We start from the raw sequence: 12,067 nt of genomic DNA, 5'->3' as shown, positions 1-12,067 counted from the left end.
CACAAAAACATGCTAATTAGTAGGTGTTGTTATTGTAAAGCAGGAAATGAAAAAGATTCCAAACATGCACAACAAAGAGAAAACATCTACACGGATGCCTTGTTTGGTTTATACTTTAATTGTTGTGAAGTTAAGTGAGCCAATTAGGCTGTGATTATTTCAGTGTAGACAAGTTGCCCTGAGGATCAGGTTCATCTGCTGAGGTTCAGCGTTCATAATGAAAGCAGCAAAGTTGAGCTTGAAATAAAAATCCATCTGTTTGTTGTTATTTTGGACATGCTAATGATGTGGTTCTAAATGTTTGCAGAAATTATTACAGCTGGCACACAGTAATTGGATGCTTCTGTCTGTTTTGATGATTTGCTTATTTGTTCTGGGGCAAATGTTTTAAAGCTTTGCACAAGAAAGTAAAGCAAGTTTTTTTTGTTTCTTTTTAACATGCAAGTCAGTTTGTGATGATACGCTCATCCTAGTCATGGACATAACTAAGGTTTAGACATGAGGTCCAGTGAGGTCGAGGTTTTTTCTTTCAGTGTATCATATTTAATGTGTATTTCTGTGTTTTAATGGAAAAAAGAAATGGTGATGCTTATGAAAACAGAACAGCTGTTTAATGTTATTGTACACATACAATACAACTGTAGGCGCACCAACGATGTTACCTGCACATATGTAAATAGTAACACAACAGGTTTAAATAAGAGACAAGAGGCTGACACGCACAGCAGAGATGTTTGAAGGGGCAGGTTCAAAGTTAAAAAGGTGCACGTAGAACCAGGCTGTGCTCTTTTTAACCCAGCTGTGTGACAGATCCACTGCCTCACACAGCTGCTTCTGTCTGAGGGTGTGCCTGTGTCCAGCCTGTCAAACCTGGCGTAGAAGGTGTTAGGCTGTCTGGGAGGGGGACATCTCAGGTGTCTGTGGTAGTTGATGTTCTCCTGTAGTTTGTGAAAGATTTAAATCCCAGACTAGACTTTTGCACCTTCAGGTAGGGCTGCTCAATTAATCGAATTTTAATCACGATTACGATCTAAGCTTTCAACGATCATTAAAAATGAATGAGCCGATTATTAGCCCCTCCCTCATATTTATCCGCGACTCCTTAAAGGCCAGTCCGTGAAAATATTGTCGGGCATAAACCGGTCCGTGGCGCAAAAAAGGTTGGAGACCGCTGATTAAGAGGACCCGAGGGAAGCTCGGAAAGCTAAGCAGAAGTTATTTGGAGAGGAGAGTAGTTTATTTTGATGCACCTGCTGTTTTCTTTGCAAATTTGCATCATAGGATTGTTTTTTTGTTTTTCCTGCAGTATATAAAAATTGCTGTATCTCCAAAATAAAACTATGAAGTAGAGCTGGGCGATAGAACGATAACGATATGTATCGCAATATAACTTTTTCTCGATAGAAAAATGAAACTATCGCGATAGATCTCGCCGCTCTTGTCCTCTTTTAAAAAAAAAAAAAAAAAAAAAAAAAAAAAGGGGAAAAAAAGAACAGCCAATCCAAATTAAGTAGCGCAGAGCCGAACCAATCACAGCCGCAGCGTCACGTCACGTGACTTGTTACGTACAGCACAAGTGCCAAGCCGCACATGTGTATTTGTTTGGGAAGCAGCCAGCCACCGTACCGCCCGGGTAATGGAGGACTAGAAAAATCAACCGAGCGTGACCGAAGAGAAAACAGATGATGGTTCCAACGCCGGAGAGATTGTCGAACGGAAGAGCCATAGAAGCTCCGTAGTGTGAAGGTATTTCGGCTATTTCAAGTCTGACATAAAACAGAGTAGCTGCACTGTAAATTGTGCCGAAAGCAAGTCTGGAAATACAATAAACTGGTGCATGCGCTACGTCCACACGTACCCGGGTATTTTTGAAAACGCAGATTTTTCTATGCGTTTGCACCTTTCGTCCACACGTAAGGCCCAGACAAGGTGTGTCCTAGGATGCTTAAGGCGTGTGCTGCTGAACTTGGGGAGCCGCTACAACGAGTCTTCAACCTCAGTCTGCGACTGGGGAGAGTGCCCGCCCTATGGAAGACATCCTGCATCGTCCCGGTCCCCAAAAGGAACCGGCCCAATGAGCTGAATGACTTCCGACCGGTGGCACTGACGTCACATCTTATGAAGACTCTAGAGCGGCTCTTCCTCAACCTCCTCCGACCACAGGTACAACATGCCCAGGACCCACTACAGTTTGCATACAAGGCGGGTGTCGGAGTGGAGGATGCCATCCTGTACCTCCTACACAGAGCCCACTCACACCTGGATGGGGGAAAAGGCACGGTCAGGATCCTGTTTCTTGACTTTTCCAGTGCCTTTAATACCATCCGGCCCTGTATGCTTCAGGAAAAACTGAACAGGATGGAGGTGGACCCCTGCCTGGTGGCTTGGATCTCCGACTACCTCACCGACAGACCACAGTACGTCAGGCTGAAGGACATCACGTCTGACACTGTGGTCAGCAGCACAGGAGCACCACAGGGAACTGTGCTGTCCCCTCTTCTCTTCACCCTGTACACCTCTGACTTCTGCTACAACTCTGAATTATGCCACATTCAGAAGTTTGCAGATGACACGGCCATCATGGGGTGTATCTGGGATGATCAGGAAGAGGAGTACAGAAGTCTGGTGAGGAACTTTGTCGCATGGAGTCACACAAACCACCTGCAACTCAACACCTCAAAGACTAAGGAACTGGTTGTGGACTTTGGGAGGTCCAGAGAAGGTCCACTGCCGGTTCAGATAGAGGGGGAGGAGGTGGAGGTGGTCAACAAGTACAAGTACCTCGGGCTGTGGGTGGACAATAAACTGGACTGGTCATGCAACACAGAGCACCTGTATAAAAAAGCCCAAAGCCGACTGTACTTCCTCAGGAGGCTGAGGTCTTTTAACATCTGCAGGAAGCTCCTGAGGATGTTTTACCAGTCAGTGGTTGCTGGAGTACTTTTCTATGCTGTGGTGTGCTGGGGGAGCAGCACAGCAAAGGACTCATCCAGGCTGGAGAAACTGATCAGGAGGGCTAGCTCTGTGGTCGGCATGAAGCTGGACACTCTGGTGACAGTGGCAGAGAAAAGGACATTAAAGAAACTGCTGGACATTATGAACAATGCTGGGCATCCTCTGCACACGGCCATTAACAACCAGAAGAGTCTGTTCAGTGACAGGTTGCTTCTCCCAAAGACAAGAACTAACAGACTTAAAAACTCCTTTGTCCCACACGCCATCAGACTGTTTAACTCCTCTCTGGAGGGGAGAGGGAGGGGAAACAGGAGGACAAAGGAGGGGGGAACAACTAAGCTGTAGTGCCTCTTCACCTCACTGTACAATACCTTGTGCAATACTTTTTGTAAATAGTCAACAGTGCAATAGACTCAATACTTGAAATGTGCAATTCACTTGTATTTTTATTTTTTATTCCTATTTATTCTATTTATCCCCTTTGTATATTTTATTTATATTTGTTTCTGTATTTATATGTGTGTGTGTGTGTGTATATATATGTATGTATGTATATATATATATATATATATATATATATATATATATATATATATATGACAATTCTGTAACTGTAACTTCGGTCGTTGCTGTGCTTTTTTTGGAAATCGAATTTCCCAGAGGAACCCACCCGAGGGATTAATAAAGTTCTATCTTATCTTATCTTAAACGGCGTTTTTGGTCACTGAAAACGAAGATTTTTGAAAACTCGTTTTTGCATTTACGTGTGGACCAGAAAAACTGAGAAAACGCAGCGTCAAAGGTGTGTGCATTTTTTGACGTCACACTGTGCGCCACGTTATTGTTTCGGTGAAATGAATTTCTACAATACTGTTAATTCTACTCTCTGCAGTGTTTAAATGCTTACATATACACACAGTTACTGTCCCTCCACACATACGACTCGGTTCTGCTTCTATGCCCCAGCTTTGTTTACTTTTTCCCACCGAGGCTTCTAGACTTCTGATTGGCCAACATTTCTGCACGGTTAGGAATCTAGCGCCACCTGCTGCTTTGGCATGTTCATAGCAGCGTTTTCCTTCATTTCTGCCTTTATGTGTGGACGGGATTATTTTTAAAACGAAAACGGAAAATCTCCGTTTTCAAAAATACCCGTGTACGTGTGGACGTAGCCTCAGTCTCTGACTGGAAGCGCTAATTCGTCATTCGGCTTTTGTCAGACTAAAGTAACTGTTAAAACTGTTTGAAAAGCTCAGCTATACAACAAGGAGAGATTGAGAATTTCCTTTTAGTTCTCAGTTTATTTGATATTGACAAAAGTTAGTCAGTTTTGTCTGTTCTTCTGTAAAACAAACTAAGATTTATTTTTAGAATTAATATTTTGTGGAATTGACAATTTAGTCTGTTTCATTTGTTCTATTTTGAAACTTAAACGCTTTAGCGGCTGCCTTTTGTGTAGTTTGCAATATTTGCCTTTATTTATCTGAAAAAGTCTCATGTTCCTTAAGTACATCTACCCTGTTGAACTTATTATGGGAAATAAATATTTAAATAAAAACAAGCTGCTGATTATTTCACATTTTACTTGTGAGCAACGGCACATTTAAATCTTACAAATATAGTTATTTGGCTTATATCGTGATAGATATCGTTATCGCCTGAAATGAAAAAAACATATCGTGATATGAAAAAAATCTTATATCGCCCAGCTCTATTATGAAGACACTCAAAATAAATTTCCTGTTGTTGTAAACTATTTTTTGCAACTTTTTTGTATTTAAAGTTTTGAGGGATAAACCTCTTAAATTTCTCCAAGTAGAAATATATGTAAAAACAAAACAAAAGCGATTTTCAATTTTTTTTGTAGTTTATTGCACTTTTTTGCAATTAATGTAGTTACTATGGACTTAATGCATACATATTATTAAAATATGGGCTATAACAGTTGCATAGCAACTTGAAATGCTCCCACAAATGGCACTACAACATGTAAAAAACTAATATAAGCTCTGGCGGACTTGGTTCTATAGTATGGGCTTTGTCTGGAGCCTTTTGTCATAAACTGAGGCAGATCACTTGGTGATCAGACTTTTCAGTGTCTTTGGTTCAGCTGAAAAGGTATTTCTGATGTTGCTGGTAGAGCAGGGCGACCAAAAGTATTCATCACCATATACATTTGAAAATTTGCAATAACGATATAACTGACGATATAATTGATGTGAGACAAAATACTTTACAACTCCACAACTTTATTAGTGCAAACAAAAAAAACACCTCATCAATGTATTTTGACTTAAACAAGCAGCTGTTTTGTTTTTTTTATCTGCATTAAAGTTATATAAACATTTAACAGTGCAAATGCAAATTCCTCACTGACAGTTTAACCAAAAGGCATTTCCAGTGGAAACTGGCCGACATATCCTCAGCATAACCATGTATAACATCCACAAAACTTAAAAAGAGGTCATACACACACACAATACGGTAACATGTTGAAGCACAGTACGTATCACTCCGCTAGGCTCCGCCTACGATAGCCGTAATGCTCCGACAATCCATCAAGTGCGGCTTCGTAGCTTAGCAAAGTCGTACTGAAACATTTTCGAGCGCCGTGCACATAAAATCGTTTCGAGGTCAGTAAACACAACCAGAATTCATACATAAGGCACACGGGATTATAAGGGGCTCTGTCGACTTTCAGAAAAATCAAAGGATTGATTTTAAGTGCGCCGTATTTTCCAAACAATACGGTAATAACGACGGCCCGCTAGCATGCGCTACCAAAAATAGTGCTTTGTTGTGTATCTGACAGACGAAAGCTAAACCAGTTCCACACCAGTGAAGCTGCAGCATTTTTACAAACCAGTTCAGATTCATCTGTTTCATTCAACGATCCGCTTTCGCTCTTCTCATTCTCCGTCACAGCCATGTGCGTATGTAAACAAAGGCACTGCGCATGCGCGTTTTACCCATATTCTATCGTTATATTTCATTTTCTTATCGTTGCCCAACATTACACCGGTATCACTGTGAACGGTATGATATGGCCCAGCCCTGGTTGCTGGAGCAGTGGTCCAGTGTTCATTTCTCCTGGTGCGGAAGGTCACAAACTAATGTGGTTTGAGCATGTTTTTCCCATGATTGCAGTGGTTAAAATCTCCCAGAATGATAACAGCGGCATCAGGATATGTGTTTTCATATTCATTAATCCTGGTGTTGGCCAGAGGGGCCGATAGTGCGATATGGCAGCCTGGCTTCTGTCAGTCTGCCCCAGGGCAGCTGTGGCTACAACTGTAGCTGCTCCACCGGTGTGTGAATGTGAGAGTGAATGAATAGTGGCATTGTAAAGCGCTATATAAATGCAATCCATTATTATTATTATTAATCATGTCATGTTGCTCCTTTAATGCAGCCTCCTCTTCAGTGCATGGGGGTATGTACACAACACTCACAGTGATGCATTGCAATTCTCTGGGCAGGTACAATGGCGTTAGCTTCAGGGTCAAATGATCTTACAGTGAGTACACCATGATTGTCTGAGGAGGGCAGCTGTTCCTGCACCAGGAGTCTTACCGCTATCCGCAGCACACCGGTCCTTCCTGAAGACTGTGTAGCCGCCTGTTGTTAGTGCCTCGTCGGGTGTCCTTTCCCCCAGCCAGGTTTCGCAGAAACACAATATGGAACAATCCTGAATCTCCTTCTGTGTAGAAATCCAGGCCTGGAGTCGTCCATTTTATTTTCCAGGGACTGAACAGTATGACCGGGAGGGTTAGCCTTTCGTTGCTAACCAAAGGGCTGAGCTTCTGGTCAGCTGCTCCCCGACTGCCTCGCCTCTGCTTTGGCCTGTTCCTAGGAGGGCTCCCAGTCAGGGGCCGGCCTAGCGTCGAGTCAGTACAGCCTGATAGCTCAGGGTAGGATTCCAGGAAGCACTGCGCTCTCTCAGTTGTAATAAGGTCATGCGATCATAGCGAACTTTTGTATAGTGTGTCTTAACACTATACAAGGGTTGGCAGTTTGCCTTGTAATCGGAAGGTTGCCGGTTCGAGCCCCGGCTCCAACAGTGTTGGTCGTTGTGTCCTTGGGCGAGACACTTCGCCCGTTGCCTACTGGTGGTGGTCAGAGGGCCCGGTGGCGCCAGTGTCCGGCAGCCTCGCCTCTGTCAGTGCGCCCCAGGGCGGCTGTGGCTACAATGTAGCTGCCATCACCAGTGTGTGGATGTGTGTGTGAATGGGTGGATGACTGAATGTAGTGTAAAGTGCTTTGGGGTATTTAGGGACTGAGTAAAGCGCTTTACAAATACAGACCATTTACCATTTAACTCGGTACAACAAAAAAAAAGTAACTTGACTTGGAGAGCTGACCGCCAAGAGTGGAGTTATACTGGGTGGTTCAATTCTTTGGAATTGTTAGCCTGTTTGCCCATTGATTCATCTTATTGATTCCACTTGAACTACAATCAGCTGATTTCAGTTTGTGTGCCAGAGCAGTAAAATAGTCGTGCAATCTAGAACCTGGACGTGGACATGCTTTTATTTTCATTGCACAAATGGATAAGAGCGCAATGTTACACTGGAAGCTGCATCAGGATAGAAACAACTGCATTATACTGCAAGCAAACCTTTGGCTCGTTGCAAGTATCTGCACAGACAGCCTGCTAACACTAAGCTAGCCAAGAATGTTAAAGCTGAGTGCTGAACCCGGCCCAGCAGCCACAGCCTGAACTTCAGCAGCAATGAGCCTCCATCTCTACCTGTTCATATTTTCCCAACAACTGTGGCAATTCTAACAAAATCTACTCGTGCAAATTCTCAAGTCTGGACTGTCAAAATGAAAGTAAGCATTGCTTTATGAACTCATAGTGTTAAATTTGAACATGTCTGTTTTTTTCAGTTGATTTCTTTTTTTTGGAGTATGCAGGTCAGGTGTTATGACTGGGAAATACTTACATTTCTATAGGTGTATTATATATGTGTATTTATTAACAGCCAGCAGTATGTTTTAAAGTGTTACAGTACTGAACATAGCTGTTAATAGTCAAAATCTTGGATGTGCACATTTCTGACAAAATTCATATTCGAACAGGCTCACACGAAATGAGATGTTCAGTAGGAGTTCCCTTTTACTTATTATTTTCTGTGAGGAACCCCACAAATCACCATACTTCATCATCATATTATTATTATAATTATTATTGTGCTTTATGAGCCAAAATGGTCACTCTGGTGCACCTGCCACTAAGACTTCCATCTTTTTAAAACACTGTAATAAAAAACATTGTGCTGCAGTCATTTTCACACTAATAGCTTTTATTCGTCACTGTGCTTTACAACCATCATTGTAATATTTGCAAATATACCAATGAATGTTTTTGCTGTTCTTTGTCAGTCTTTAGATTTATATTTCAGACCATGAGACATGCGCTACAAAATAATACGCTGTGACTTTGTTTTTACTTCTTTTAGCCAGACATATCATATAAAGCAGTTACACTGAAAAAACTGTTTGTGTTTTAGGAGCAGTGACTGTCGTGTGTGAGGTGTCCCAGCGTATTGACGACAATACCTGGCACCATGAGAACCACTTGGAGCTTTGCCGTGTGCAGAAACTGCTGAAAGGGAGAAAGATGAAGGTGTTGGCTCCAGGTTAGATCCTCTCATTAAATATTCCTTTGATCTCCTTCAAGAACTACCTCTATACATCTTCTCTGTTGCTGCATCTATTGCATGCATGCATCTATGCCTTCTGGGACACACTGGGGGAGAGAGGAAAACCAGACCAGCACACATAAACTAAAGGGGAAGTGAGGTCATTAAGAAGAAACTCATCCGTACTGTTCAAAATTCATAAATAGCAGAGCCTTATTTAGAAGTGTGCAACAAGTCCAATCGTGAGATTTCCTCATTACTAAATATTCTACAGCTGTTTGTGGAAAACTGGGAAAGACGGCAACTCGGCCACAAAGTGGGAGCCCGTGTAAGATCACAGCGTCAGAGAAGGCTGCGGCACATTGAGTAGAGGTCACTAAGTTTCAATAAAGTCAGTCACTACAGACCTCCAAACTCCATGTGACCTCTTGGTTTCCATGGCTGAGCAGCTGCATCCAAGTTTCACTAACCACAATGCAAAGTGTCGTGTGTGGTGGCACGCTGCCACTGGAAGTGGAAGTGGAGATGTGGTCTCTGTGACGGTGTTTCTTTGCCCGGCGATCCGATGGATGAGTCTTGGTTTAGCAGTTGTCAGGGGAATGGTGCTGCCTGCACTGTGCCCAGGATGGTGGAGGTGGGATTTTAGTCTGAGGCCCCTTAGTTCCAGTGACAGGAACTCATAATGCTGGAGCAAAGACATTTTGGACCATTTCATGCTCCCAACGTTGTGGGAACAATTTTAAGGATGGCCCCTTCCTGAGCTTGGTGTGGAAGATCTTGACCAGCCGGAGTCCTTCCCCACAGCCTCCTTCATCAGTTTCTGACCTCACAAGTGCTCCTGGAATAATGGTCAACCTTCACAGAAGATTTGAAGCTGTGGGCCGGCATATTAAACTCTTTGGATTAAAGCAAATAATCAGTATAGTGTATGCTACACATCATATCAATAATAATTAGTGAACCATCAGGTTCTGTTCTGTTATTTCCCCACAGCCCTGTGCTTCCAGCCACTCCACGCCCTGCTGGTATTTGTCCTGGATGTCGCTGCTGCCACTGTCCCCCACGACCAGTCATCTCGTGGACTCGAAGTTAAAAAGGAAGCCAAAATGTGTTGTCTGGGAGTGTGTGCTGGATTTGAGGAAATACATGTATGCATGATGTCCTGAGTCTGTGTTTGTGTGCTTGGATATGAAGGCGTGTTTTCCGTGAGTATGTGTGGCTGTTTGTGTTGTACGGGCTGGAAGTGGCGGCTGAATAGCAGCTCTTCTTTCTAATGCCGATGTGGGCATTAGTTTCAAAAGCTTTCTCTCATCCAAGTTCTCAGGCCCTCAAAACTCTGCTGTCAGCTTCCTTTCCAGCCAATAAAGCTCTGGTCCCACCAGGCAGACTTCAGAGCTGCAGGAGTACCACCTCACCCCGCAACCCCACACCGACTCATTCTCCTTCCTCCCCACCAATGCCACCTCTAATGTGGGTAAAAGAAAAGCTGCCTTTGACAGATGAGAAGCATTGGAGCCCCTCAAACATATTAAGTAGCTCTGTAGGAGATGGGGGGGGGTGTTTGTGCGCCACAAAGCCTGAATCAATGGGACATCAGTGCAGCAGGCAGCAGCCTCTTTCCCTGGGAGGCCACAGCTTTATGTCTGCCTGTCTGTTCCTTTATTTTAAAACAAAGATGTCTCACATTTTATATCGTGCTTCACATGGATTCTCCCCTTGTGTCCTTTATGTTATTGATAGTTTCACACAAGTTTCCTTATGCATCATCTACCATTTCTCTGTCTGTTTTTTCTAATCACATTACATTATGATTAATACAAGCTTCAATAAATAGAAAGTAGAAAAGTTATTCTGTACTGAATTGTCTTTAAAGTGCAAAAACCATACATTTCTTTTATATTGAGTTCAATATAACAGCTATTACGTAGGGCTGCTCAATTAATCGAATTTTAATCACGATTACGATCTGGGCTTTCAACGATCATTAAAAATGACTGAGCCGATTATTAGCCCCTCCCTCATTTATCCGCGACACCTTAAAGGCCGGTCCGTGAAAATATTGTCGGGCATAAACCGTCCGTGGCGCAAAAAAGGTTGGAGACCGCTGATTAAGAGGACCCGAGGGAAGCTCGGAAAGCTAAGCAGGAGTTATTTGGAGAGGAGAGTGACTGCGGTTGGTTGAAAAGAGTTAAAAAAAAAAAAAAAAAAACTTCAGTGGTGTTGCACACTATTTTATATTATTTTTTTTAAAGTCATTGTTAACCCTTTAAAGCCGGTCAGAGCAGCACGCTCCGTGTTGTGTAACTATTTTTAAATCCCTGTAGAACCTGAACCGTGTAAGCTAGCGCAATAATTTGTTTTGCATATGAAACCGGAGGAGTTGTACTTACATCTGATGCCATCAGCTTGTCCTCGGTCACGGTTTCGTTCCACATATAGCTTTGCAAAAACTGCATAAAAAGCGCTTGCAGGAACAAAAACATAATATTCCAGAAACACGCTTTGCCGATCCATCAGCTGTTCGTAACACTTCCCACAGTGAAATGATGCACCTGCTGTTTTCTTTGCAAATTTGCATCATAGGATTGTTTTTTGTTTTTCCTGCAGTATATAAAAATTGCTGTATCTCCAAAATAAAACTATGAAGACACTCAAAATAAATTTCCTGTGGTGGGAAACTATTTTTTGCAACTTTATTGTATTTAAAGTTTTGAGGGATAAACCTCTTAAACTTCTCCAAGTAGAAATATATGTAAACAAAACAAAAGCAATTTTCAATTTTTTTTGTAGTTTATTGCACTTTTTTGCAATTTATGTAATTACTATGGACTTAATGCATACATATTATTAAAATATGGGCTATAACAGTTGTATTGATGTATAGCAACTTGAAATGCTCCCACAAATGGCACTACAGCATGTAAAAAAAATAATATAAGCTCTGGTGGACTTGGTTCTATAGTAGGTCTTAAAGGGTTAAATAAATATCGTCAAATAATCGTGATCTCAATTTCAGTGAAAATAATCGTGATTATCATTTTTGCCATAATCGAGCAGCCCTACTATTACGTTATATTATACACAGATATTCTAACAAGAAGAGGATTTTTTAATCTCTCAGTTGATGATTAGTTGAACTCAATGGGGAGTCAAGTCAAAGTTAAATCATTTACGTGAAAAAGTGAACGCTCATCTCTGAACCAAGGAGAAGGCTAGATGACATATTTTAACGTCTTACGATGCTGCAGCCACCCCCCGCTCTCTGTGAACGGGACTTGTGGCTGTTGATCATGGCAGTGACATTTTGCATATTATTGATCATGAAACTGACCTCATGGCTCATTGTTGGTCAGTGTTTTAGGCAGGCAGATATACCGTGTAAAAGGTTAAGACAAACTGCAGCCAGCTGACACTGACGAAGTCACTTAAGAGAGTGATGAAATAGTTCTAGCACAGAAAACACTGTC

The 12,067-nt window shown here is 42.2% G+C and overlaps 1 protein-coding gene across 3 annotated transcripts in view; it reads left to right on the top strand.

Annotated features, from left to right (window-relative positions):
• The window catches only part of arhgef39 (Rho guanine nucleotide exchange factor (GEF) 39), a 72,768-nt gene that overhangs the window by 38,183 nt on the left and 22,518 nt on the right, over nt 1-12,067 (top strand). For 2 of the 3 annotated variants that reach the window (XM_085251538.1, XM_085251537.1), the window contains one exon: nt 8,469-8,597. The exons of the other annotated variant lie outside the window; for it this stretch is intronic. In XM_085251538.1, coding sequence (XP_085107664.1) covers nt 8,469-8,597 — 129 coding nt within the window. The remainder of the gene's footprint in view (nt 1-8,468; nt 8,598-12,067) is intronic. 3 annotated transcript variants of the gene reach the window in all.

The sequence above is a fragment of the Mchenga conophoros genome, linkage group LG17 (genome assembly GCF_057382185.1).
Source record: "Mchenga conophoros isolate Kocher_MC1m ecotype Shallow Benthic linkage group LG17, M_conophoros_male_GT1.1, whole genome shotgun sequence".
NCBI classification, from domain to species: domain Eukaryota; kingdom Metazoa; phylum Chordata; class Actinopteri; order Cichliformes; family Cichlidae; genus Mchenga; species Mchenga conophoros.
Note: the sequence above shows the minus strand (reverse complement) of the source record. Positions and strands in the feature narration are given on the sequence as shown.